This window comes from Meleagris gallopavo, chromosome 22 (genome assembly GCF_905368555.1).
Source record: "Meleagris gallopavo chromosome 22, MGAL_WU_HG_1.1, whole genome shotgun sequence".
NCBI lineage: Eukaryota > Metazoa > Chordata > Aves > Galliformes > Phasianidae > Meleagris > Meleagris gallopavo.
The window spans coordinates 10,765,082-10,792,461 of NC_139425.1; the positions used below are offsets into that span (position 1 = coordinate 10,765,082).

The window sequence follows — 27,380 nt, forward strand, 5'->3', positions numbered from 1 at the left end:
GAGTGCTCAGTCAGCGCGGGGAGCGGCCCTGGGGGGCTGCGGAGAGAAAGGGGGCTGCGAGCGGTGCTGCAGCCATACCCCAGCGGAGGATGCGCCTCCATCCCCAACCTCCCGTGCCCGGCTCCCGTCCCGTTCCCCGCGCCCCCAAGTGCAGCCTGGCCCCGCCCGCCCCTTCGAGCCCGGCGGCGCGCGGGCTGCCCGGGTCCGTGGCAGGGCGGGGCGGCCGCAGCATCAGGGCTGTAATTAGAGGCCGTGGTTCCGCAGAAGCGGCGGGCAAAAAAATCTGGTGGAGTGCGGACCCCGTCCCGTCCCGTCGGCCGCCCGGCACCGAGGCCCGGTCCCAGCACCCCCGTGCGGCGGCAGCTGCGGGGCAGCGCGGGGTCGGGCGGGACGGGGCGGGGCGGGGCGGGGCGGCCCCCAGTCCGTCCCGTCGGGCCGCGCCGGGCAGCGCCTCGCCGAGCGGGGCGGCGCGGCGGGCGGTGCTGCGGGCACTAGGACCCCGGTCAGCGCCCGGCGGCGGCCGCGCACCCGCGGCAGCCGGAGCCCGGAGCCACTTGTGGCGGCGGGGCCATGAGCCGGCGCTTCACCGTCACCGCGCTGCCCCGCGAGGGCCCGGCGGCGGCTCGGGGCGCGTCCCGCGGGGCGGGGGAGAGCCGTCCGCACGGCCGCGATGGTAGAGGTGAGCGCGGCGGCGGCTGCGGGGCACGGCCGATGGGGAGGGTCGGCGGGGAGGGATCGCGAGGCAGGGCCGGCACAAAGGGGTGCGCGGGGCGGGGTCGTCGGGGCAACTCGAGGCAGCGGCTCCGGGCCCGGGGTCCCCGGCAGGCTCAGAGTGGGACTGAAGAGCTGGGGGAGAGGGGTGCGGAGCGCAGAGCTCGGAACGTGGGCAAGGCCTCCCCCAGGGGTGAGCTTCGTGCCCATTTCCATCCGGGGGACCGTGGGACCATTGGGGGTGATGCACCGGGCAGCATCGGGGCGTGCGGGTTGGAACGGGGGTGCGTGGCGGGGGGACGTAATGGGCGGGGGGACACGGGCTGCCTGCCCCTCACTCAGGGGAGGCCCGTGGCGATGGGGCGAGGGGCCTGGGATGCTGTGAGCCCCACAGTGCCGGGCCGTGGGGTGGGCGCTGGTGCTGCGGTCAACTGTCGCCTCGTGGTGCCCAGGGGACACCGCTGAGACTGCGCCGTCACCGCAGCTGTCACCGGAACCATATCGATCCCTGAAACCCAACCGAGGGCAGCGCGGGGCTGTGACCTTGCGGCCTTGGCAAAGGGCGAACGTGGGTGGGAGCGGGTGGGCAGCGGGATGCCCAAGCCAGGCTGTGCCGTGCGCCGCACTCCGGCCTCATCCCACAGCTGCTGGTCGAGGACCGCCATCTATCCCGCAGCTCCTGGGCGGATGGGCCCTGAGAGGGAACGCAGCAACGGGCGCTGAACCGGGAGCTGGTGGGCGGGCAGCTGAGGACCAGGTGCAGGGCGGGCGGAGGTGAAAGCGTGTGGGGATGTGGGGGAAGCGTGGGGCTGGGGACCCCCAGAGGCCTCCGCTGAGTTCCAGCAGGGCCGTGACCTTGTGCCCTCGCAGAGGACAGCGCAGCCCAGCGCCGCCAGCAACCGCTTGGGACCGGCCTGCAGCCCCCGACCCGGGCAGGGCCAGGAGTGCCGGGGCCCGCGGGGGCTGTGGGGGCTGCACCCGGCCGCGCTGCTGCCCCACACCAGGTTGGGGCGGTCTGAGCAGCCCCCCGGCACCGCTGGCCCTGCTGGCAACTTGTAGCGGGATGGTGGGGCCCGGGAACATCAGTGTGGGTCTCAGGTGGGGTCCCAGCCGTCTGCAGGAAATGCTGCGCGGGGGTACGTGAGCTGACGGGCTGGGGGCCGTTTGGGGAAACTCCGTCTGCCCCCCGCTTTTGCCAGTGAGCCCCGACGGGAAATGGGGCCTGGGTGCGGTGCTCCACGTGGAGGAGTCGGCAGCGTGTGTGGGGCTGCGGGGCGTTAGCGGGGCCGTGCGTTGTCGAGTGGGGCTGCGCGCGGCCGCGGGGTCTCGGGGGGCCGTGGGGTGCGGGAGGAGTCGCTCAGCGCAGCGCTCGCTGGCCGCCAGAGGCCGCTGCCGGCTCCGGAGAGGCGGGGGCGGGGAGGGGCCGCGATGGGAGGGGGTTGATGGACGTGACGCCGCCCCTCCCGGCCCCGCCCCGCCCCTCCCGGCCCCGCCCTGCGGCCGTTCCCGAAATAGCCCCGAGCGCGGTCGGGGGCCGGCTCCATCCCCGGGCCCGGTTGCCGTGGCAACCCCGGGATGCGGAGGGCCGGGGGCGCTCCCGGGGCCCTGGAGCGGCCGCAACCCACGGCGGGCCGCCCCCCGTAGCGCAGCGCAGCGCAGCGCGATGCGGTGCTTTGCGGGGTCCTCAAGCAGCCGGGGCCGTGGCGTTGAGCTCTGTTGCCATGGGGTCGGCCTCCCCAGGAGGGTGCTGTCCTGGGGGGGGCTCCCTACGGTCCTCCTCATCGTTGTGCTGGCTCTACGATCGACTCCCCACCCTGCGGGCTATGGGGTGGAAGCGCGGGGCCAAGTGGGGGCAGCTGGCGGTGTGGGGGACATCTGACTTGGAGAGTGAAGGGGCATCCTTGGGTGAGCCCCCCTGTGTCCTCAGGCAGCCGGGCTCCATGGAAGTCGCTATGGCAACCAACTGGTTAAGGAGCCTCTCTCGTTGCCATGGAAACTGGACCCGATGTAATCTCTTTTCGCTGTTCCATGATGCTTTGGGGATGGTTGTAGCCATTCTCCCAGCCCTGCTGTGGGCAGGGGTTGTGGGGTGGTTGTGCTGTGCTGGGGCACCCACAGCCCTTGTGGCATCCTAACTGATGGGGACACCCAGCCACGGACCCATCTGCAGACCTGGGGGTGCTTGGATGCAGCAAGGCAGAGACTCCCAGTCCCACAGAGCAGCCAAACAATTTCCCATCTTCCCCCTCCTTAAGGCACCGGGTGTGGGGCAGACATGGCTCAGTGCAAGGAGCAGTTCTGTGTGGAGCCCCTTCTCACTGCCCCAGCACAGAGCCACAGGGAGAGCAAAGACACAGGGCCTGGGGTCTGGGGGAGGTGTTATTAAAACAGTCAAGGGGTTATGCTATGTGTGGGGGGCTGCTCACCGTGCCTGGCCCAGGCAATGCCAGGGTTTGCCGTGGCTCCATCTCCCCAGCACGCATCAAGTTGGGGGGCTGAACTGTGTCTATGGGTTGGTGCCCCTGGCAGGCTCCTCACTGTCTCTTCCCGCTCCCACCCAGTCACAGAGCTGGGGCTGTCAGTGGTGCGGGGCTGTGCCGTGGGTCCTGGCTGTGACTGCTGTTGTGCTCTGACGCCAGAGTCTCACACAGTTTAGGCTCGGTGTGGGGTGACTGAGGGCCACACACAGGGCGTTTGTGAGGTGGCCGTGCCGTGCCAGCTTCAGGCTGCCCACGGGGCCGTGTGGCCGTGTCACAGCAGATTCTTCCCCCTGTCGCTCCCCAACAGCTTGCCGTAAGTGGGGCACTGATGCCATGCCTGGCCCAATGCCAGGCGCCTGCGTGCGCCCGGGCGCGGGGGCCACTTGCGGCTGATGGAAGGCCCTGTGCCTGCGGACAGCCACCTGCCGCCCTCCGTCCCCTCTTCCCTGCCCGTGCTTCGTGCTGCAGCCCCTGCTTCTGGACGCTGACAGCTGCATCAAGGCCACGGCTCAGTGGAGTGCAGCATGCAGGGGGCCACGTGTCCCAGCCCCATACCCTGCCCACATCAGACCCCTCTGCTGCAGCTCCCCAGGAGTGGGCTCCCGGTATGCTCCGTGTGCCCTGTGCCCTGCCCCATGCCAGAGGCACCCCATGCACGAGAGAAGTGAGCGCGGTCGATGCTTCAACCCCCGCATTGCTGGTAAATCCCAGCCCCTGAAATGGAGCCATAATCCAGGGATTAGGGGATTAGTGGTCTTTCACGTGCTCACCCCCCCTTCCCCCCATCTGCTTTAGCAGGAAAATCCCTCTTGCGTCGAGCCCACGTTCTGCGGCCTCCTGCGCAAAGCTGCCACCTCAGTGCTTGGCTCTTGCTGTGGTGGGATGGCCCTGCACAACCCCAACCCCGCAAACATGCTGGAGCTCTGCCCGCTCCATCCCACTGGCCTTGAGCTGCTCTATCCCTGGGCTCAGGGCAGCCCTGCTCAGCTCCTGCTTGGTGAATGAAGCACCACTGCTGTGGGTGCTGAGGCTGTGCCCTGCCCATGCTCTCCAGGGGTGCCCCCATGCTGCGGGGCTCCCTGGGGCTGTGCAGTGCTGCACTGTGCCCCACTGTGCTGGGCAGTGAGGGCTGCGGCTATTCCGAGCCCCACCTCCCCGGGGTCCTTTCCCCACAGAGGGGCAAGGCTGGAGAAGGGCGGTGGAGCCAACCCCTGCAAGGTGAGGGCTGGGAGCATCCGCGCTGCAGAGCAGCTGGCTCCATACCAGGAGAAAGTAAACAATTAATTACAGCCGTCAAGAAGTAACTAACGCCAGCGGGCTGTCATGATCTCAACTCGCTCCTGAGGAGATGCCGGGAGCTGCAGCCAGCTCTGGTTCTGGGATCCTCCCTCATTGAGCAAGTGAGAGGAGAAGGGGCTGTGGGATGACCTCTGGGGTCAGCGCAGCATCTCTGTCACAGCCCTGCCCAAACTGTGCCAAGAACCATCGTCCCACCTGGATCCTGTGCTGGCCCTGGGTCAGCACAGCCACAGCCCTTCAGGGCAGCCCTCAGCTCCATGTCCGCAGTGCTGCGTGCCCAAGGGAGGGGGCTCCGTGTGGGGATGTTCCTGGAGGAGAGGGCATTCCTGGGACCCTTGCAGGTGTGCTCACTCCCAGCCTGTGCCCCTGAGGGGCAGCTTTCCCCACTCTGTGTTGCCTGCTGCAGCTTTGGAAGGTGCTCGCCCCACTCCTCGTGGCCCAGCTGTGCCCAGCTTGCCAGGGTTCACCCAGATGGTGGCACCGGTGCAGGCGTAGCAGGACAGCTGCAGGCTGGTGTTGGTGCTGAGCTGGAAGTCACAGCCCTGGGTTAGTGTTCTGGCTTTGGGGGGGGGCTGCCAGAACTGAGTCCTTGCCGAGCCCCCTGCTTCCCACCGGGTTGGGGGCTGCCGTGGCCGGAGCTGCCCTGACTCCTTTCAGTGTCCCCTGGGCAGGTGTTGATCCTGCTGGTGCAGGGTTGTCTCACTCCTGGTGGGGGAGTGTCGGGTCCCCGGGCAGTGCCCGGGCTGCGGAAGGGACGCGGTGCTGCGCCAGCTGGGGGGGGGGGCACCTGCAGCCACTCGAGTGCCCTAATTCCTCCCCCAGCCCTGGCTGAGCGCGGGGAGGCGGCAGGCGGCTCTGCTACAGCTCCTTCCCCCTCCTTCGCCTATGCCTGCCACCGCTCCCCTCCCCAAAAACCCGACAGGGGATAATGCCTCCTGAATACATGATGAAGTGAGTAGTCAGGCTGGGCTCCGCCGCTGCTGCTGGGAGTGAGTGAGCGTGTGAGTCTGTGCATTGAGGCATCTCTGCACTGCAGCCTCCTCCTACATCCAGCCAGAGAGGCAGAGAAAGGCGCGGAGGGAAGGCGGCTTGTTGCAGTGCGAGGCACTGGCCCCTGGGAAGAAGCAAATCCTTGGCAGCCGCCCTAGGCGCGACCGGAGCAGCCCCGAGCGAGGCGGCGGGCAGCGGCCATGCTGAATAACCTGACGGACTGCGAGGACGGCGACGGGGGGGCGAGCCAAGGTAAGGGGCAGCCCGAGGGCGTCGGGGAGCGGCGGGCGGGGGCTGCGGGGCCGCAGCCGAGGGGACGCGGGCAGAGCCGGGAGCTGCGCGGGGCCGCAGAGGCTCGGGGGGGTGGGCTCCGGCCGCGACGGCGACTGCTGCTGGGCGGCCACGCGACGCCGCGGTGCGGGTCCGGGCGCTGCCCGCGCCGGGCCCCGCGGGGCTGCGGCTGTGCGGGCGGTGCGGGCGGTCCCGCTCCCGCTGCCGGTGGCGGCTGCGGCTTCCCGCGGCGGCGCCCCCGCGCCGAGCCGCCCCCGCCGCCCGCCCGCCCGCCCGGCCCCGCGCCCGCAGCTGCCGCAGTCCCGGGGAGCGGCCGGGCCGGATCGGGCTCCCCGCGGAGTCTCCCCCCCCCGGGCCGGGGCTGCGCTCCGGTCTCCGTCCCTTCCCGGACGGCTCCCGGCGGCGCTGCCCCAACCCTCTCGGGCCGTGCCGCCGCAGAGACCTCTGCGACGGCCCAATCCCGGCTGCCGCCCCCGGCGCTCCCCACCCGCTGCCGCCCCGCACCCTCACCTGCCTCCCCCCGACCCTCCCCGCCCCCGGCCCTCCTCGCTTCCCCCACCCCCGGCTGCCGCTTTCGGTCCCGGTCCTCATTCTTACCCCCCGCCCCCCCGCCCGGGCCCTGCCGCTGTCCGCGGTGCTGAAGCCGTGCGCAGTGCAGCCTCCGGGGCCGCCGCGGAGAGGGGCCGGGGCTGCAGCCCCCCGGGAGGCGCTAGGGCCCCCGGGCCGCAGCGTTCGCTGTCTAAGCGGAGCCCTGGCCCCCGTGTTCCCCGACACCCGGCAAAGCCGAGCTGCACGAGTGCAGTCCCCGGCTTCCCGGCAGCGGGGCGAATGCGGCATCCTCCTTCACGGGTGTTGCTGGCAGGCACGGGAACGGGCCAGGAGAATGCAGGCGTGTGCGCGCGGGGCCCTGCAGTATCACTCTGACCGCCCCCAGTCCCTCCGGGTCCCCTCACGGGGTCTGTCGAAAGCCCCGGCCAGGAGGGCCCTCGAGGGGGCAGCTGGGCTGACAGTTGCAGTGTGAGCTCCCGGCTGCCTGCAGCGGGGCTCCGGGCATTGCCTCACACAATGCTTTTGGTATGTGCTCCACAGCCTGACTCTTGTTTATCTGCTTGTTTATTCACGGCTGCACTCAAGGTCAGGGCTGGCAGGAGTTTTCGGGGTCACCTTGCCCAGCCAGGTGGAGCTGCGCTGCCCCATTGGCAAAACCCTTCCCTGGCTCTGACCCTTTGCCCTATGCAGCAGCAGGGGCCGTGTTGTTCATTGCGTCTCCATTGTGGCAATGCTGGGCTGCATGGAGGCAGGTGTGTCTGCCTTGCTGCTCACAGGGTGCGTTTCTGGGGTCTGGCTGTGAGGTTGGATGTGGTGCTGCTACAGATGGGCCACGCAAACTGTCCCTGGAGCTGAGCCAAGCTAGGTGGTTCTTGTGGGGCTGCGGATGTGGGGCTGGAGGAGGTGTGTGGCTCTGTGGGGCTGGAGAGCAGAGGAGGGTGCAGGGGAGAGGCACTGCAGGGCCCTCCCCCCCCGCACCTGTATTAGGGGTGGTGGGGGTGGAGGACTCTGGCGGCTGCTGCGGGGGCTGTGCTTCTCCTGCGCCTTGCCAGGGACCCCACAGCATTCCCTGCCCAGGTCTGTCTAGGGATGGTGATGTCCTATCTCAGGGTAGCAGAGCTGATGCTTGCCAGGAGGGACACCTCCGGTTGTTTCAGGCCCCGTGGTGACTACTGAGACAAGCAGATGAGTGCTGCAGAAGCCCTGGTCCTCCACTTCTGCCATTTGTGTCCCAAGACCAGACAGCAGCCCTTCTGCAGGTCCCTGTTCTGGGCAGCCTGAGAGAGAGCTTTGGTGACAAGGGCTGGATGGCATCCAGCGCTGACAGCCCAGCGAGAGCAGGGCCAGGAGCAGCCCTGGGGATGGGACAGGAGCAGGGCAGCAGGCAGGGCTGCAGTGTGACATAGGGCTGTGTGCACCACTCTGCTTTGGGCATGGGGATATCAGATGCAGCCCTGCCGCAGGTGCCTGTGCTCTGGGCTGGAGGCACCTGGCTGTCCGAGGAGAGGAGAATCGGGATGGGGAGCTTGGCTATACCATCGTTGTGTGGCCATTCCCATGGCAGGGCTCAGGCTATGGGAGAATCTGAGAAGCTGTTTAAATGCAGCCAGCCAAAGCGCCTGTGCTGGAAATCCTGAGCCTGCAGGGCCGGCTGATCAAAGAGAGGATAATCCTGGGTTTAGGAAGGAAGAGGATAGGTCTGAAGTAGCAGTTGGTCTAATTTGGGTCAGGCAGTGAAAGAATCCACCCCAAACGGCCGCTCGGCGCGCTGGCCGGCTGCAGGAGCAGTGTCACCAGGGCAGGGGGGGGTGGGCACTGCATCCCTCCTGTGCTGCAGTGATCCTGGCACTGCGGGACCTTGCAGCACCCCAGGGCTGCGGGTCAGTGCCAGGACCAGTGCATGCATGGCCGAGTGCCCTGGATGGCCAGAGGGGGACAGAACAGCGCTGTGGCCGCCCCCGGGCAGGAGCTCCTGTGACATGGCAGCAGCTGGGGCCATCAGCTGCGGGACACGTGCTTGCCCATGTGCTTGCCGGCCCACAAGGATGCACAGGAGTGTTGGCGTGACCTGGGGGCTGCTCCTTGCAGACAGCCCTGGGCAGAGTCCCAGGGAGCTGGAGCAGGCTGCTGCCAGCCAGTGCCAGCGAACTCTCTGGCAAAAGTCAAGGTGCCCTGTGCTCCTGGGGAGGAGCTCCAGCACAGCCCCATGGCCCGGGCAGCATGCGCAAAGCAGGCAGGTATCACCCCCTGCTCCTGCCCTGCTCCTGGGGCTGGGGGCTGTGACAATGCAGGGCTGGAAGTGTCTCCTGCAGGCATAGGTCCCAGTGACACTGTCTGGTGCCAAAACAGGGGTAGGGGGGACGTGCAGTGCCAACCCTGCGGAGGGGCAGTGCAGGAGGGGACGCCAGCTGGAGCTGGGCTGGGGTGGGAGAAGCATCCAGCTGGGCCCTGTGATGCTGCTTACTGCAGTAGCACAAACCCAGGGGCAAGTGGTGGCATGGAGCTGGGACTGCCCCTTCGGCATCCCCCTCTTGCCTGCTGCTTTCACCTGTCCAGGGGCTGCAGCCCCCAGCCCCAGGGCTGGACATGGTGGCAGCGTGCCACAGGGGGACAGGCTGGCTGCAGCCCTGGCAGCAGCTCTGCTAAATTAGCCCTCGGGGTTTGGCTGCCTGCCCCCCACCCCCGCTCCCACCCCTCGTTAGTGCTCAGTCCCTGCGCTGTGTAAAACGATTAGGGAGGATTTGGGATAAGGGACATGATGCTTCCCAACACAACTGAGGGCTGAATAAAAAGCCACGAGAAGATCACATCATGGTGGGTGCCGCAGCCCTGCAGGTGCTGCCCCATGGGATGGCTGCGGGCGTGCAGGGACGGTCCCACAGCTCTGAGTCCCCAGCAGGGCGTGGGCTGGGTACTGGGATGTCCCCAGCACGCAGGGCAGGCGGTAAGCCCTGCCGCGAGCAGCATTACGTGGTCGCCACGCCGGGGCCGTGGTTCCCTGCCAGCAACCCAGCCGCGAGCCCTTCCAGCCGCCGCAGCAAATTAAAAGGCCGATTCATGTTGAGTGATCCCTGGGGAGGGGGGCGGCTCGGCGCCGGGATCGAAGCCTGGCACGGTTCGGCTCTGCTCCGCTGCTGCGTGGCCCTGGGCGGTGCTGGGTGATGGGGGCCGTGTCGGGCCCCTGGGCGTCAGGGTCACCTGGCAGCCTGCAGTGTCCAGGAGGTGCCACGCTCAGTGCCTCGGGCAGGGTCCGGCTGCGGCGGCTGGTGCTGGGGTACGGGGCAGCCCTGCCCAGGACGGGCTGCTGTGCCCCTGCCCGGCTCTGCACAGACCACAAATCCTCTGACAGCTGCCTGGAAGAGGCTGCACCAGCCCCTCTGCGGCAAAATGGTCTCCGGCAGGAGCGGGGAGCACAGCCGTCACCTGGGACCCCGCAGCTGTGGCACTTAACTCCTTCCAGCCTGCAGAGAAAGGGAGGGAGTCTGGGCCGTGCCCTGGGGACAGCAAAGCTGAGCATCCCTGTGCCCTCACTCCCTTGGCCACCCTGGGCCTCTCCCTGTGTTTGTCCTGCTGGTTGGCACCACCGGGTGAGGGGCTCCTGGCAGCCAGAATGCAGCCAGCATGGGGCCCCTGTGGTGCTGTGGGGGACAGCTCGGGACTGCGAGGCCACGGGGCGCTGCCCACAATGGGGGCACTGAGGTGTGTGGGGCAGCAGGAGCTTGAACCCCAGAGCCTGGGCTCAGGGCGCTGCCCTGGTGCTGTCATTGTACTGGGATGGGGCTGAAGGCTGGGAGGGGCAACCAGCAAGGTCTTGGGGTGCAGAGATGGTGCTGGCAGGTCAGGGCAGTGGAGCAGTGCGGGTGCCCCACGATGCAGCTGTGCTCCACCACCAGGAGCCGGGCAGTGTTGGCCCCATGGGGCTGTGACGTTGTGGGGTCACAGGGCCTGGCTGTGTGCCTGCAGGATGCAGGCGGGCTGGGGTATGGTGCCGGGGTGCCGTGTGGTGCCGTGCGGTGCCGTGTGGTGCCGTGGGGTCCGGCGTCTGTCCGGCTGTGCTGTTACATAAGAGCAGGAGCAGAGGCAGCCGTGGCTCGCTGTTACCATAGAAACCAGCGTGGTGATGTCGTCGACCGGGTACCAGGCGGTGAGGCGAGGCCCCGCGGCTCTGCTCACACTGTGGGGGTCCCGAGGGCCCTCCGGGCTGTCCACCCCCACCCTGGTGCCCCCATGTGTCCCCTTGTGTCCCTCTGCGTGTCCCCCGTGTGTCCCCGTGCAGTGGGGCTGTGTGCACCCTGGAGAGGAGAGCATGGACAACCCCAGCCCCTCACCACCATGGGACCGTTCTGGGGTCGGGGTCCCACAGCTGGCCAAGGTGTCCCTGTTTGCATTATGTTTATAGCATTTCCATGCTCCCCAGGGCCCGGGCTGTGGTTTGAAGTGGTGGGAGCCGGGAGGGTGTCTGCCTGTGCACGAGGCTCTTATGTAACGTTCACTTTACACAATGCTTTTGGCAGAACTAACTGGGCAGGAGCACTGCCCTGCACTGACAGCCCCATGAGCAGTGCCTGGGCAGTGGGTGGGGGCTGCACTCTGTGATGTGGTACCAGGCAGACCGCATCTCCAGCCCTTCTGTTGGCTGTGTGTGGGGGGGCAGTGGGAGCATGTGGGTCAGCATCACTGTGGTGTCGGGGGTTTTGCCCCCCAGCCAGCCAGGAGCGGCTGCAGGTGGTGAATCACGGCCGCACGCAGGAGAACTTGCTCCTCCGAACCCAAAAATGAGTCAACTGTCAGGAGACAGACAGCCTTCAAAGCAGCGCTCTGCTCCCAGTGTGCCGGCTCTGTCCCGGGCTGCTGCTGCCATGGGGGTGGCTGCATCGCCCTGGCTGATGGCAGCCCATGCACCGCCCCACAGCTCTGGGCCTTCCTGGGCTCTGTCTTCAGTGCCAGCAGAAAGCACAACTCCTGTGGGCACAGGGCAGCTCTGGGATGCTCCATGCATAGAGCTTGCCCGGCCTCGCTGCTGTCCTGCCCTGGTTCCTGTGCAGCATGGGTGCACTCACACCATGCTCTGCTCCGTTTGGTTCGTGGGCATTTCCCGGCCCCACACACTGCCCACCCAGCCCGGCCTCTCCGTTCACTGTTCGGTGGCTCTGCCTCGGTGCTGAGAAATGCGCCACTCAAATGGCATCCATGCTAGCTGCCGCTTTATTTCCAGCCTGATTTATTTCTGCTGCTCTGCAGCTCTCTGCTGCTTTCTTTGCTATTAAGCTCGACTCTGGGCGTCTTCTGCGCGAGGTCATTATGCAGCACGGCAGCCCCATCCTGGTGGAGCAGCAGGCTCTGCAGGCTTTGGGTAGTGCTGTGGGACAGCCCTCAGTGCCAGGTTTTCCCCCCGCCATGGGCTGTATCGGGGACCATGTGAGTTGCTGTGGGATGCTGGGTTGCCCGGTTCCCCCTGGATCCACACCAGTCACTCTGCCTGGTGCTGGCACTGCAGATGCACTCTGGTGAGCCCAGATGGTCAGTGCTGTGCTGCTCTGGGGGGGGGGTGGCTCTTCTGGGGACTGTGAAGGGCTGAGCGACACCAGTTCACCCCCCCATCCTATCCTGCAGGCGATGGCAATCCCAAGGAGAGCAGTCCCTTCATCAACAGCACAGACCTGGAGAAAGGAAAAGAGTACGATGGCAAGAACATGGCCCTCTTCGAGGTAGGGCATGCAGGTGGCTGGGCCAGGGCCTTATGGGACCTGGGGAGGGGGCCATGGGGACAGGGACACTGCAGAACCCATGCAGGATCTACCTCTGCAGGGCCAGCAGTGGCCACGGGCCAGGGGCATGCAGCCTGCAGAATACAGCATGTCACAGCGGTTGTTCTGCTGTGAGCAGCGCAGTGCCGTGCTCTGGGTGCCGGGCAGGGCTGGTGTGGGACCTCAGCTCTCGGGTGCTACTCTTTGCAGGAGGAGATGGACACCAGCCCGATGGTCTCATCACTGCTGAGCGGGCTGGCCAACTACACCAACCTGCCGCAGGGCAGCCGGGAGCATGAGGAAGCTGAGAACAATGATGGGGGCAAGAAGAAGCCAGTGCAGGTGAGGGGTTGTGGGGCAGTCACTGCTCCTTCCTCCCATCCCCTTCAGCCCAAGCTGTGGCCTGTCTCAGGGCACCAGGTCCCTCGGTCCCTGCAGGCACTGCTGCCCTGACATCCCTCTCTGCTCCAGTCCCCATGAGGGCTGTACAGCAGTGGGACCACTGTCTCCCTGCCTGCTCTCATCCGACTGCAAAGTGTGCAGGGTGCTCATGGTCGAGCCACCCCCTGTCCCTCTGGCCAGCAGCAGTGTGTATGAATGAGAGATGCACACTGAACTCTGATGGCTCCCTGCTTCCTCCACAGGCTCCACGGATGGGCACCTTCATGGGTGTCTACCTGCCCTGCCTGCAGAACATCTTTGGGGTCATCCTGTTCCTGCGCCTCACCTGGGTGGTGGGAATCGCTGGCATCATGGAATCTTTCTGCATGGTCTTCCTTTGCTGCTCCTGTGTGAGTGCCTCCAACCTCCACCCCTCAGCCTCATCCTAGGGGCTCCTGCTGGGCCAGGAGTGTCTGCCTCCCCCCCCTGCATGCTGGGCTTTGTGCTCCGTGCCAACACTCACTGCTGCTCAGCAAGCTCAGGTGCTCCTGCTCCACTTAGCAAGGAGAATCCACCCAGCTTCCCAGAGGAACTGGGAGTGGAACAGTGTTCAAACTGTGACCCAGATTGCACTTGGGTGTGGATGGGATGTGGTGTTGGTGCCCACTGCCTGAGACCCCTGTGCCTGGGAGCCGGCTGCCCTGCTGGGACAGTGCCCTGCAGCATGTGCTGGGTAGGAGGGATGTGGGTGGGCAGAGACCCCATTGCCCGTGTACCCTCTGAGCTGCTCAGCCCCCACAGACAGCATCGCAGTGTCCCAGCACAGTGCCATGTCCCAGCCTTCCTGGCCCAACCCTGTGACAAATCCTGGTGCTGCCCCATGGCCTCTGCTCTCCGGTCCCTCTCCTGTCCCATGCCTGAGCTGGGATGAGACTCTGCTCGATGCTGACACTGTGTTTCCTCCTGCAGACGATGCTGACAGCTATTTCCATGAGTGCAATTGCCACCAACGGCGTGGTGCCAGGTAGACCTGAAGCTGTGCCTGTGTGTACTCGGGGCATGGGGAGCTGGCTCCCTCAGGGGTGGGCTCCTGCCAGGTTTTGTGCCCCAGACGTGCTGTGCCAGACCCCGAGGCTGCCCCATGCCGTGCAGGGGATGGCAGCTGTCACTGCCAGCCGTGTCCCGGCCTTCCGCCACCAGCCCTGAGAGGGTTCTCCGGGGGTGAGCACGGAGCTGGAGCCTCCACCCCGTCCCCAGAGCTGTGAGGTGCAGATGGCAGCGGGAGCCGTCAGACACAGCTCCTCCTGCCAGACTGGGGCGGCCGCGGGGGATCCGCTTCCCCGAACAGAGCCGGGCGAGGAGCAGGGGGAGGATGGGTGCCGGGGTGCGGGAGCCTGCTGCTGGGGGCTGAGCACTGCGGTGCCCGGGGCTGCCCCCCGAGCATCTGTTCAGCTCCACAGAGCCGGAGTGGTGTCTTCCCTGCCGCTCCCGGGGCTCAGCACAGTGCTGGCAACCCGGCGCAGGGTGTAATTAATGCTATTTATCATCCTGCCGCCGGCCGCAGGGCCATCGATCGCTGCCGCCTGTCTCTAAGGGCTCCTCTGGGAGGAAGGAGCAGGGCATGGCCCGTGTCCCTGGGGCTGCAGTGCCTGTGTGGCTTCGCAGGGGACAGGTGTCCCTGTGGCCGTCATGCCCGGCTGCCCGGCTCCTGGGAACAGCTCTGCCAGCTCAGCTGTGCGAGGCTTAGGACGGCTGAGCTGCTGCTGGCTGGAGCAGGGTGCTGGGGGTCCTGACCCCATTCGGGGCACTGGGAGGAGTGGAGGTGCTTACTGGGGGCTGCCTGGGACCAACCTTTGCTCTCTCCAACAGCGGGCGGCTCCTACTACATGATCTCACGCTCCCTGGGCCCTGAGTTTGGTGGGGCTGTGGGGCTCTGCTTCTACCTGGGCACCACCTTTGCTGGTGCCATGTACATCCTGGGCACCATCGAGATCCTGCTGGTGAGTGCTTTGCCCACGTGGTGCTGAGGGCTTGTGTCGTGGCCTGGCAGCTCTGCCCTCACCTGCTAGGGAGGCACGAATGTGTGGCAGGGACCAGGAGTGCTGCCTTCAGCGAGCAGTGATTGCACATCTTTCCTCCAGGCCTACATCTTCCCTGCCATGGCCATCTTCAAGGCAGAGGATGCCAGCGGGGAGGCGGCTGCGATGCTCAACAACATGCGTGTCTATGGCACCTGCGTCCTGACCTGCATGGCTACCGTGGTGTTCGTGGGGGTCAAATACGTCAATAAGTTTGCCCTGGTCTTCCTGGGCTGCGTCATCCTCTCCATCCTTGCCATCTACGCTGGTGTCATCAAGTCGGCCTTCGACCCACCGAGCTTCCCGTGAGTACGGCATGCCATGGGATAGAGGCTGGGCTGAGGATGTGCTGCTGAGTGTCTGTACCCCCCTGCCAGGATCTGCCTGCTGGGCAACAGGACCCTCTCACGGCACGGCTTTGACCTCTGCACCAAGGTGGTGGTGGAGGGCAACGAAACAGTGGGCTCCAAGCTCTGGGAGCTCTTCTGCACCTCCCGCTTCCTCAACGCCACCTGTGATGAGTATTTCACCATGAACAATGTGACTGAGATTGAGGGCATCCCTGGAGCTGCCAGCGGCCTCATCCAAGGTGGGTGTGTGATGGGGATGGAGGCATGAGCAGGGCCGTGGCAGCTCTGCGTGGGGCTGGCAGAGGGTTGGTGTGCAGACTGCTGCGTGGAGCAGAAAGCCAGTCCTGATACAGCACTGACAGGGAGCGTGGTGAGCCCTGCCTGGGGCTGCTCTGCCCTCCGGTGCACCAGGCGGCAGGAATGGCTGCACTGCGGGACTCGGTCGGTGCTGTGGCCATCTGAGCTACAGCTGGTACGAGCCCGACAGCTCTGAGTGATGCTCAAAGGCTGGGGAGGAATAAATCCTCCCTTTGTTTCCTCTCAGCCATTGGAAGGCAGGATATCGATCTGAGGTTTAGCGAGGAGTAATCGCCCCTTGGGGGTACTGTGCTGCTGCTACTGCTGGAGCACAGGCACTGGAGCAGGAGCTGCTCTGCAGCCAGGCTGGGAGGGCAGCCAGGGCACAGAGCACCTCGGCAGCGTGGGGAGAAGCTGCTGCTGACCTGCTTTCAGGAGCTGCTGGTGCGTTTCCCAGGTGCTCACGTTCCTCAGCTGAGTGCTGGAAGTCAATGCTCTGTGCCATACTCGGGGTGTCGGTGCTCAGCGTTACAGCTTTTGGGGCGGCAGCTGCCAGGCCAAGGGACCAAGGGAACACAGCGGGTTTGCTGGATGCTTGGGGGCTGCTGGAGGCTTTCTGTGCTGCAGGGGCAGGCTGCAGCCCGGTCTCCAGCTCTGTCTGCGGGCAATGTGCCCTTCCCAGCAGGACGGGCTGCAGTGGCAGCGGGGCTATCAGCCCCAGTGGTCACCTGGGGATGTCTGGAGGACGTGGGCAAGGAGCACAGCACAAGGTGGCAGCCCCGGTGTGGTGCTGTGGTGATGCTGCCTGCCCCTGCCCAGCAGTGCTGGCTGCTTTCTGCTGCTCCAGTTTCTCGCTGCAATCTGTGACCAAGGCAGCACGCACAGGGACATTAAGCCTGTTACATCAGCCCCACACTTATAATCCCATCAAAAACATTATCAAGTTACTTTGACACGATCCACTTTCCTTAAACCTGTGTTGATCAGTATTAATTATATTACCCTCTTAATTATTTGCTCCGGGAATCCCACGTCAGCTGCTCCAGTATCTTACAGGGACAGTGCCAGCAGTGGGACACACCTGCTCTGGTCGCCCACCCACCCCCGGGGCCTGCATGTTTCTGAGGTCCATCAGGGGCTGGGGCCGCTCACCCTCTGGACACCAGCAGCCCTGTGGCTGCGTGGCATAGTGGGGATGGGACGGTGCCAGGCACCTCTGTGGTGCAGGGCTCAAGGAGGTGGCTGTGGGTGCAGGCTGCGCTCCGGACATGTCCTCACAGTAGCTGTACCTCTTCACAGAGAACCTCTGGAGCTCCTACCTGACCAAGGGTGTGATCGTGGAGAAGAGGGGGCTGCCTTCTGTCAGCCCCCCGGACACCCCTGTGGACATGGACCAACCTTACGTCTTCAGTGATATGACCTCCTACTTCACGCTGCTCGTGGGCATCTACTTCCCCTCTGTCACAGGTGGGTGCTGCTGGTCCCCGCTCACACGTGCCGCTGTGCCTCTCCCACGGAGCCCACGTGCGCTGCCGCCGGGCTGGTGCTGGTGTGGGGGTGGATCACAGCCCGTCCTCCCACGCAGCTCCGGTGCCTCGCTGTGTGCTGACGTGCCCGCGGCGCCGGTATTTATAGCTCCCCGGGGAGGAGGAGCCCTCCCCTGCCCCAGTCCCGCTGCGGAGCCCTGTGGGACCCCTGTGGGATGCGGGAGCTCAGCCGGAGCCCTGCGGGCTGTCCCATCTCGGCGCTCGCTGCTGGGTCTGGTGGTGCTGGCCCCCCGGGTGCGCCCCGCTGCCCTCCGTGTGCTGCCCCTCGTACTCTCCCACCTGGCGCTTGCAGCATGGTGTGATTGTGCGTGGATTTGTGTCACATCAGTAATGTAGGCTGAGCCACAGGTAGCTGCGTCCCCGCTGCGGGACCTGCTGTGCACACAGCAGCTGGGCTCATGGGGACGCACGCCAGGGCTGTGCCGGATCCACGGCACCAGAGGATCAGAGGCATTAAGGTCAGAAAAGACCATGTCTTGTCCCAGCCGTGACCGGACCCTGCAGCCACTGCCACCCTGCTAGAGTTCATTAAGGGCTGATGAAACAAGTCAGACAGTGGGCTTTGTACCTAATCCTTCAGCAGCCTTAGCCTGCGGGTCAGGTGGGAAAGTGCTGATGGGACGTGAGGTGGGTGGGGGTCCCTGTGAGTGTCTGTGTCCTGGCACAGTCGAGCTAGATCAGTCCTACCAGCAGGGTTGTGGCTCTGCCACCACATTATGGCCCTCTGTTCCCAGGCATCATGGCTGGCTCCAATCGCTCTGGGGACCTGCGGGATGCACAGAAGTCCATCCCCACAGGCACCATCCTGGCCATTGCCACTACCTCTGCAGTCTGTATCCTTCAGGGCTCGGTCGGGTGATTGGGTGAGGATGGGCGGGTGGGCCGGCAGGGCAGGGAGAGGTCTGCTGGGGTCTGGTGGGGCAGATGGGTTCCAGCGCTGGGCAGGGCAGTGTGGGGGCTCTGCACCTTGCAGGCTGTCCTTGACCACCCCACAGACATCAGCTCCGTCGTGCTCTTTGGGGCATGCATCGAGGGTGTTGTTCTGCGTGACAAGTGAGTGCCACTGGGCTGTGTGGGGCAGGTGTGGGGCAAGTTGGGCTGTGGGAAGGTTAGGGACAGGGACAGCTGTAGGGAACGCAGCAGGATGCTGCAGCTGGAACCGTTGGGGTAACACGGTGGCGTTCTGGGTCTGGTGGGGACAGCGTGCCTGCAGGGAGGATGCCTGGCTGTGCACCAGGGCAGATGCAGAGCTCAAAACAGGCTCTGGGGGCTCGTGGGTGCCCCTTCCCCCCACTGCTCGGCTCGGGCTGTGCGCAGCTCTTGTTTGTCAACAGGCAGCGCCGCGTATGTAGGGCAGCCCAGCTCGCTGCGTGGCAGTGACACTTCTGGGTCGCCAGCACCAACACAAACTGGATCCGAGCCACACGCGGCCTTCATTGGCCCACTCCTGTCAGAGGGGGTGGGAAGCCCCCATCCCACGTCCCCCCGCTCCCCACGCTGTACAGGTTAGGGCCGGGCTGGATGCGTGCTGCCCGTGGCCGTGGGTGATACCCGTGCCCTGCAGGTTTGGTGAAGCCGTCAATGGGAACCTGGTGGTGGGCACCCTGGCGTGGCCGTCCCCGTGGGTCATCGTTATCGGCTCCTTCTTCTCCACGTGTGGAGCCGGGCTGCAGAGCCTCACCGGCGCCCCGCGCCTCCTGCAAGCCATCTCCAGGGACGGGATCGTGCCCTTCCTCAGGGTGAGCGGCCCCCAGCCCTCGCAGAGCCCCCCCGCAGCCATGGGGCGGGCCGGCTGACCCCCACCTCGCAGGCACCGGGGCTGCGGTGGGTTCGTCCGCGACCTGTCGGTGGGAGGAGAGTGTCTGGAAAGGTCAGGATCCCCCTCCCCCCGCTTCTGCTGCTTAATGTTTTATCTGCTCTCCGAAGACGCGTTCTCACAACTGCGTCTCTCCAAATCCGAACCGACAGCTCCCCCCGGGGAAGAGCAGGCTAATTTTAACCGCGCGCCTCCGCCCTGCCAGCCACATTCGGAGCGCTCGCACGAGGACCCGCAGCCTGCGCCCTGCGATGCTCCCGGACACGCGGCCCCCACCCCCCGCCCGGCCCCTGCCCCTGGGTACCCCCTGGGAGATGGGGGTCTGCCTGCCGACGTGGCCAGGCTGGGGGGCTTCGATGACTGCTCCCCAGCACCGTGGCTGTGAATGCAGCAGCTGGGCTGTGTTTGCCCCCCATCTCCAGGCACGGGGCCAGGTCGGCAGTGTGGAGCGCATGGAGCTGCTGCCGGGTCCATAACACCCCTCTCCTCCCCCTCCCCAGGTCTTTGGCCACGGCAAAGCCAACGGGGAGCCCACATGGGCTCTGCTGCTCACCGCCTGCATCTGCGAGATTGGGATCCTGATCGCATCCCTGGACGAGGTGGCTCCCATCCTCTCCATGTAGGCAGCACCTTCAGTGTGGCGGTGGCTGGGCGGGTGCCTCTGGGGAGGTTGGGGCCTCCCACCGCCCCTGTGCCCCACATTGCTCCCCACGGGGCCGTGCCGTGTCACACTCACGGCCCCATGCTCCCCTCTGCAGGTTCTTCCTCATGTGCTACATGTTTGTCAACCTGGCCTGTGCCGTGCAGACGCTGCTGCGGACGCCCAACTGGCGGCCCCGTTTCCGCTACTACCATTGGTGAGCAGTGGGCGGTGCAGGGCCTGGGGCTGCAGGGCTGCGGGGTGCTGACATGGTGCCTTGTGCAGGACCCTCTCCTTCCTGGGTATGAGCCTGTGCCTGGCACTGATGTTCATCTGCTCCTGGTACTACGCGCTCGTCGCCATGCTGATTGCTGGCCTCATCTACAAGTACATCGAATACCGCGGGTAAGGGCCCGGCAGGGGCTGTGGGGTTGGGGGTCCCCACATCCCCATGGTGCTGTAGGTGCCGGGGGCCCACGGCCGCGCTCCATCACCGGGGCTCCCAGCGGCCGGAGCCGTGGACATGCTCTGATGCTCTGCTGTGTGCTGCAGGGCGGAGAAGGAATGGGGTGATGGGATCCGGGGGCTGTCGCTGAGTGCCGCCCGTTACGCACTGCTGCGGCTGGAGGAGGGTCCCCCCCACACCAAGAACTGGAGGTGAGGCCGCGTGTTGGGGGGAGCGGGAGCCATCAGGGCGGCAGGCGCTGACTGCAGGACCTTCCTTCCAGGCCCCAGCTGCTGGTTCTGGTCCGTGTGGATCAGGAGCAGAACGTGGTGCACCCACAGCTCCTGTCCTTCACTTCACAGCTCAAAGCAGGCAAGGGCCTCACCATTGTGGCCTCTGTGCTGGAAGGGACCTTCCTGGACAACCACCCGCAGGCGCAGAGAGCCGAGGAGGTGAGAGCTTCCCAGGCCCTCCCAGCGGCAGCTGCTGTGCCCCAGGGTGCATCCAGCCCTGCTGCGGGGCTGCTGGGAACGCACTGCACAGTGCGGGCAGTGGGACCTGCGGGACCCCCACTCCACTCCCCAGAGCACCAGGGATGCCGGGTACCAGCAGGGCACGGGCCTGGCTCCTGGCTGGTGCTGCACAGCACAGCACGGTGCCAGCAAGGGGCCGCAGTGCTGCCAGGCTGTGCAGCCCCTCCGCTGAGCACCCCGCGCTCCTCACAGCCCCCGCAGTGCAGGCAGGGGAAGGTGGAGCAGGAGCCTTCCCAACTGGAGCGAGATTCCCCTCGCACCTCGCGCCAGCCAGGCGGCACGTTAATGAGATTAAACCCTCAGAAGCAAACAGTTTCTCTCCCATGCAGACATGTTATAATTTCTCTGAGTAAATAACTCTAATTGCTGCTCTGCCGCCCGTCAGAGCCCTGGCACGGGGACTCCCTCTGCTCGGCACGGCACAGAGCCACGCGCCGGTGCTGCTCACAGCCGGGCCTCCCCCATCCCCATCCCACGCTGCCGTCCTGCTGCAGGGCTCTGCACCCCACGATCCACACCCCACCCTGTTCTGCTCCCTGCACCCCACCCACTTGCTGGCTGCCCCAGCCCGTTGGATGCTGTCTGCAGCAGGTGCTGTGCGGGGCCACATCCCATGCACGGTCCCTGACGCCCTCTCTCCCGCTGCCAGTCCATCCGCCGCCTGATGGAAGCGGAGAAGGTGAAGGGTTTCTGCCAGGTGGTGATCTCCTCCAACCTGCGGGACGGCATGTCACACCTCATCCAGTCCAGTGGGCTGGGCGGGCTGCAGCACAACACGGTGCTGGTGGGCTGGCCCCGCAGCTGGCGCCAGAAGGAGGACCACCAGACCTGGAGGAACTTCATCGGTAGGGCTGCGCGAGCTGGCCGGGTGCCACAGGGTGCTGACGTGAGCGGTGCTGGCTGACGCAGCCCTTTTCCTCCAGAGCTGGTGCGGGAGACCACGGCTGGGCACCTGGCCTTGCTGGTGGCCAAGAACGTGGCCATGTTCCCGGGCAACCAGGAGCGCTTCTCGGAGGGCCACATCGATGTCTGGTGGATCGTGCACGATGGAGGGATGCTCATGCTGCTGCCCTTCCTCCTGCGGCACCACAAGGTACTGTGCCCCCAGGGCGGGCAGGGGCAGGGGCTGGGGCTGCCTTCACCATACGGTGTCCACAGCTCCCTCCCTTCCCCCCTCACAGGTCTGGCGCAAGTGCAAGATGCGTATCTTCACGGTGGCTCAGATGGATGACAACAGCATCCAGATGAAGAAGGACCTGACGACATTCCTGTACCACCTGCGCATCACGGCGGAGGTGGAGGTGGTGGAGATGGTGAGCGCTGGGCTGGGGCTGTTCCCGGAGTTCTGCATACAGGGGATCCAGACATGGAGGCACAGCACCGTGGGGATGCACGGGGCCGGGATGGGGTGTGCTGCAGGCTGGGCCCCGCAGCTCATCCCGCTCCTCTGTCCCACAGCAAGAGAGCGACATCTCAGCCTACACCTACGAAAAGACGCTGGTGATGGAGCAGCGCTCCCAGATCCTCAAGCAAATGCACCTCACCAAGAACGAGCGGGAGCGGGAGGTGAGGAACAGCCCCACACCCGGCCTCGCTGTGTGCCCCCATCCTGCCCCGCCTGTGCGCTGACCCCACCCCACACAGATCCAGAGCATCACGGATGAGTCCCGCGGCTCCATCCGGCGCAAGAACCCGGCCAACACGCGCCTGCGCCTCAACGTCCCCGACGAGCCGGTGGGCGACGGCGAGGAGAAGCCCGAGGAAGAGGTGAGGCCCCACGTGTTGTGTCCTGCCGGGGAGGGCGGGGATGGGGTCACCAGCTGCTACCAGCCCCTGCCCACCACGCCTCTGCTCTGCCACAGGTCCAGCTCATCCATGACAAAAACACCACCACCTTCTCCAGCAGCTCCCAGTCCCCAGCTGAGGAGGCAGAGTCGGGTTCTGAGAAGGTGCATCTCACCTGGACCAAGGAGAAGTCCGTGGCCGAGAAGAACAAGAGCAAGAGCCCTGTCAGCCCCGAGGGCATCAAGGACTTCTTCAACATGAAGCCGTACGGCCCCACATGCTGCTGCTGTGTCACCATGCCCCGGGCCCTGGCCCGCGTGTCCCTCCTTGCTCTGAGCAGGGGCCTGCAGCCGGGTCCCTGCACACCCACCTGACAGTGGGGAGGGTGGGAGGCGGGGGGGTCCCTGTGCAGAGTGGGGGTTGGGTGCTGGGGAACACTGGGTGCACGCCTGGCACTCACCTCTTCTCTCTCTCTTTTTTCCCAATCCCGCTGTGATCCTGGCAGGGAGTGGGAGAACCTGTAAGTATGTTGCTTTGGGAGCGGGAGGGGTGGGGGGTGGCACTCGTGGGCCCCATGTGTAAAGGCAGTTCCTTGCACCCACTGGTGGTTGCTTGTGCCATGATGCCAGTGATGTTTGCTGTGCCGCAGCCCAGCTCCAGCCCTGCCCTTTGCTCCCTGTGGTCCCATGTGTATCCCTGTGCCCAGCCCCCCCCACGTGTGCTGTCTCCCCAGGAACCAGTCCAACGTGCGGAGGATGCACACGGCTGTGAAGCTCAACGAGGTGATTGTGAAGAAGTCCCAGAAGGCCAAGCTGGTCCTGCTCAACATGCCAGGGCCGCCCCGCAACCGGAAAGGGGATGAAAACTGTATCCTTCCTACTGCTCTGGGGGTGGGCTGAGAGTCCCTTCTCAGGGGCTGTGGGGCCGGGGCTTCCTTGCAGGCATCGCAGGGCACTGCCCAGTGTTCAGCCTGGATAACTCCTGCAGCTCCTGCCCCGCAGTCTGGCCTGGCTGAGACTGATGGAGTTATGGTCCCTCCATCCGTGGTGCGGGGCTGTGGGTGCTGCGGGCTCCCTGTATCCACTCCTCGTTCCTCCTTGACGGCCGCACAGACATGGAGTTCCTGGAGGTGCTGACAGAGCGCCTGGACCGAGTGCTGCTGGTGCGTGGCGGGGGCCGGGAGGTCATCACCATCTACTCCTGAAACACGGCGTGAGAGAGGTTTGTCTGCACCCCGAGAGCCCCACCACCCCGCACCGTGCTCCTGGAGGGAGGAGAGAAGCCCGATGGCAGCCGGTGCACAGAACCTTCACCTGCCTTCAGCCGTGCCCCTGACCTCTCCATTCGAACTGCAGCACCAGATCTTCCGGGAGCATCCAGCACCTGAGCAGCTGTTCCTCATTGCAACGTCACAGCACTGCTGTCTTTGTTTATATATAAATATATACAGTGTTCTGCGGACTGAGCATCAGAGCCCAGCGCTGCCCCCGCAGCCCCCGGCCGGGCAGGAGCCCACTGCGTCCCAATGGGCCCCAGGCCCCACTGCCGCCCCACTGAGCTTGGCTGGGCACCGCTGCCTGATGCTCGCACCCCACAGAGGTGCTGGGAGAAGAGAGAGGCCACCAGCATGCTTTCCTCGCCAGATGCTCCTCTCCCCACCTCCGTCAGCACTCGATGGCCCCGGAAAGGACCGTGCTGGGCCTGGACAGACCCAACCGCCCATCTGGAGGCCGCGGGCCACGCTCACCGAGAGGCAGCTGTGATGGTTTGGAGGGGGTGAGGGTGGGGGGCAGCAGAGTGGGGCGGGATGCTGGAGAGCAGCGGTGCCACCGCAGCACAGCCCTGGCTGGGTTGGGTGGAGCTGTGTGTCCCCTTCCCGCTGGCCCCAGCCCCCTCTGTCCAGGCATTGCTCTGTGCTCGTGCTGCAGCTGCTGCCCGGAGCTGTGGTGCCCGGAGCAGAGCAGAGGTCCCACCAGTGTGCAGTGTCAGCCTGAGCTGCCCCGGGGCTGTGGGACTGTGGATGCTGCTAACCCCAGACACCGCCGGCTCTGGGCCTGGCAGAGAAGCTCCATGGCCATGCTGGGAGCATTGGGGGCTGAGTGGACTCCAATTCGGCCAACCGCCGGTCCCGGCAGCCCCATACCCCACTGTGCACTGGGGCTTTATCCCTGGCCCCAGGCACAGGTGCTGCCACGGGGTCCGGAACGCTCAGCTCTGCAGGTGGTTCTCAGCATATGCAATGTATCCGACCGGCCCCAGCCCCACTGCAGCGCCTGTGCCAGGCCCTGTGGTGCGGGATGGCAGTGAGGACCCCTCTGCCCTATTTCTGGGCAGCACCCGGCCCGTTCCGGTCCCCCCATCCCACCATGGCCCCAGAGCTGCCCCCCAAACAGCCCTGAGCCCGGCAGCAGTGGCAGGGCTGCCCCTCTCTCCCCCGCAGTAACTCTCATTCAGAGAAACTGAGGAGCTCTCAACAAATGTGAACGGTTCCAGGAACCGTGCAGGAAGCGGCACCGAGGGCCCATGTACATAGTGTACATAATACAGTACGTGTATTTTTAAAGTGATCATATTTATGTTAATAGAACCAGATGAAGTCTATATATAGAGATCTATATCTATACTGAGAGATGCAGGGCTCTGCAAGCACCGGGCTGTGGGGACGGAGGTGTGATGGCCACCCCTGCACAGTGTCCAGGGAAGGGCCAGGTCAGGGGCTCGTGCTCTTCTCAATTCAGCTTCTTAAAAGTTTTCAGGGAAAAGAAATTACGGACTTTTCTGAACTCGTTTCACAGCAGATTTGAGCTTCCACTCCAAGTGCAGCCCGCTAAGAGTTGCCCTCTCCCGGCAGCGCTGTGGCTGCTCTGTGCCCCGTGCACAGTGCTGCTCCCCTGCCCTCGCACAGAACAGCTCCTTCCCCTCTTCCTCTGCAGAGCTCCTCTACTCCTCCAGTTCCAGGCCAAAGCTATATGAGGCTGCTTAGATAGCAAAGAAGTGGTTTATGGGCTTTTTTTGGCTTTTCTTGGCTTGCTTTCTTTTTGTTGTTGGTTTTTTTTTTTTTTTTTTTTTTTTTTTTTGGCTTTAAGACTCCTTGGACACACTCCCGGACCAAACCCAAGCCCCAGCTGCACCTCTGTGCCTGTCCGTACCCTGCTCCTGCATCTGCACCACTCCCAAAGTGCCTCCATCTCTCCAGCAGCAGCTCCGGCCGCAGGCAGCACTCAGCCATGGCAGCTCAGCAATCCGCACAGGTGCATCGGGGCTGTCACAGACCGCTGCGATGAATGGATAGATGATAGATAGCAGATAGAGCCAGAAGAACAGCCCCGTGTGCCCAGCGTTAGGGGGTGGGGAGGCCGGGTTTAGCTTAGGGTTCAGCTCTGCCCCTACACCACCACACACAGCTGTTTGCAGCCTCCCAGGATGATGTGAAGCACTTGGGCGAGGAGGAGGTGCGCACACCCACCCGCCCGCTCATCTCGCTACACCGTGCTTGCTCTGCCTGCGATGCTTCCAGCTGCTCCCTGCCTCTGCACAAGGTGCTTCGCTCCGTGCGCTCTCCCTCTGCCCTCAGCCCAGCTTTGCTCTGCAGCCTCAGCCCGCTTCTCTACGGAGCAGAGAGCAGCGAAAGCCTGACCTCAGCAGCAGCACCAGGGCATGGCAGATGCCTTCCTTGGGCAGCAGGGATGGAGTTCTCTGCGGCACAGGCGTGAAGCCAGGCCAGGGCACGCCGCTCTGCGGGCAGGTCAGCTCCATCGCTTCCCAGCAGCACCAACCAGCACCGTGTCAACCTCCGCAGCCCCGGCTCCTTCAGGGAGCAGAAAGGCAAAAAAGCATCCCCCCATCCTCGCCCTCCAGCAGGAGCAGGGCACGGCTGCAGGCACAGCCACCTCCGTACCCCTGCCAGGCAGCACCTGGCTGCAGCAGGACAGGCACTGGCTTCCCCGGCGAGATGGCGCTCGCCTTCGGTCTGGAGAGGGCCAGTTGTAGCAGACAGCACTGCATGTTAGTTTACAAACCCAGCCCTGCACGTTTGGCCTCTGTGAGTGTTCGGTTTCCCCAAGGAGCATCCTTCCGCTGTTCGCTGTGGTGAAGGCAGCGTCCTCCTGCAGCAGGAACACGAGCTCCCAGCTGCCCCACGTGCAGCAGCTTCAGCTCTTGGGGTCCCGCATCCCCAAACTGCTGCCTGGGCTGGGGGGCACAGCGAGGTGAGGAGGGGTCAGGCCCCTCCCAGAGCTGCAGGATGGGAAAGGCAGAAGGACCGGCAGGTCTGAAAGTTGCTGGTTACAACACTTTCCGTGCTACATGTGCAATATATTTGTTATGAATGTTATCACCGGGTCATTCATCCAATAATCTTTTAATCACTGTAGCTAGATGTTCTGCGTCCATTCAAGTGACTTTTATTCAAGTGCAATACTCCAATAGACATGTAGTGACCGAGTATGCTTTGTTTTAGAAATATCTGTGTGCAGAGCAATGCAATTCAGTTTAAAACCTTGTAAATAAAACAGGTTGCAAACAAACAAACAACAAAAAAACAACAAAAAAAAAACATCAAACAAAAAGAAAAAAAAAAAGAATATTAGGTTTGCATTTAATTTCTGTGACCGTTTCAGTATTATTGTGCATTAGGCCGCCTCAGTACAGACCCTGTGTTCTCTGTGCAGATATTAATGGAGGAGTGGCTCCTCAGCTGTTGAATGCTCCCTGTTAATGCTTTACTGCTTTACCTGTATTCATTTTTCTAGACTCCTGTCTGCACAAAATGCAATAAATGATTTTATTACACCCTTCACTACTTGCATGGGAAGCTCTCATTAGCTCGCAGGGGGTTATTGTGCACTCGGCCTCCTGTTTCAGTAACACAGCTCTCGCTGCTGTCTGCAGACCCAGCGCTGCCCCTGCTGCTCCCCACCTGGCTGGCAGCTGCCCAGCACGTTCACTGAGCAGATCTCACTGCAAGAACTCTCCACCCTTGAGGACAGCAACAGCTCCTCCTGGTCAGTGATTCAGCATCACTTTGTATGCACGGTGCTGGGGCCGGTGCATCCACGAAGATGCTGAAAAGTGCTGGCCCTAAAACAGAGCCCAGTGGTGCCCCAGCAAGGGCTGCCAGCCTGATGTGACCCTCTGAGCTCAACGTTGTCAGCCGACTGCTCACCCTTCTTATTATGTCCTGCATACAACCAGTGCTTTTCATCCAAAGCAGTATCAAAAGCTTTGCTAAAATATATCTGTCACCCGCAGTGATTTTGTCCCACTGAAGCTCATTGAAACTTGTGAGCATGCCAACAAACTTCTAACTCAAAGTTCTGAGTCCACTGAATGACAGTAAGCACCTGAGAAGTACTTTAAAACCAAAGCCTGATGAACTGAGACAGACTAAAATACTCTCACAGAAGGACACAGTATGGTTTGCACCCAGCACCGGGCAATGT

The 27,380-nt window shown here is 64.4% G+C and overlaps 1 protein-coding gene across 3 annotated transcripts; it reads left to right on the plus strand.

Moving 5' to 3' along the window:
- Window positions 1–423: 423 nt before the first annotated feature.
- On the plus strand, window positions 424–26,737 carry SLC12A5 (solute carrier family 12 member 5). 3 transcript variants are annotated; one of them, XM_085241262.1, is made up of 27 exons: window positions 424–679; window positions 11,934–12,028; window positions 12,278–12,409; window positions 12,712–12,858; window positions 13,418–13,472; window positions 14,318–14,448; window positions 14,590–14,831; window positions 14,904–15,115; window positions 16,473–16,640; window positions 17,455–17,553; window positions 17,716–17,773; window positions 18,285–18,459; window positions 19,037–19,155; window positions 19,295–19,393; window positions 19,462–19,581; window positions 19,729–19,833; window positions 19,905–20,073; window positions 20,804–20,999; window positions 21,078–21,247; window positions 21,336–21,467; window positions 21,613–21,720; window positions 21,799–21,921; window positions 22,017–22,204; window positions 22,445–22,459; window positions 22,673–22,806; window positions 23,052–23,160; window positions 23,295–26,737. In XM_085241262.1, the coding sequence occupies exons 1-26, from the start codon at window positions 571–573 to the stop codon at window positions 23,141–23,143; spliced, it is 3,393 nt and encodes a 1,130-aa protein (XP_085097388.1). In that variant the 5' UTR covers window positions 424–570; the 3' UTR covers window positions 23,144–23,160; window positions 23,295–26,737. The 3 variants fall into 3 exon arrangements, with proteins under 3 accessions (XP_085097388.1, XP_085097387.1, XP_085097389.1); XM_085241261.1 differs by having other exon boundaries at window positions 23,052–26,737; XM_085241263.1 differs by lacking the exon at window positions 424–679 and adding an exon at window positions 1,450–1,468 and having other exon boundaries at window positions 23,052–26,737.
- The last annotated feature ends 643 nt before the right edge of the window (window positions 26,738–27,380 follow it).

Coding starts and splice junctions, on each gene's coding strand:
- SLC12A5 (XM_085241261.1), top strand. CDS start 571: ATGAGCCGGCGCTTCACCGTCACCGCGCTGCCCCGCGAGGGCCCGGCG. Junction 12,029..12,277: donor AGAACATGGCCCTCTTCGAG/GTAGGGCATGCA, acceptor TACTCTTTGCAG/GAGGAGATGGACACCAGCCC. Junction 19,582..19,728: donor AAGTACATCGAATACCGCGG/GTAAGGGCCCGG, acceptor TGTGTGCTGCAG/GGCGGAGAAGGAATGGGGTG.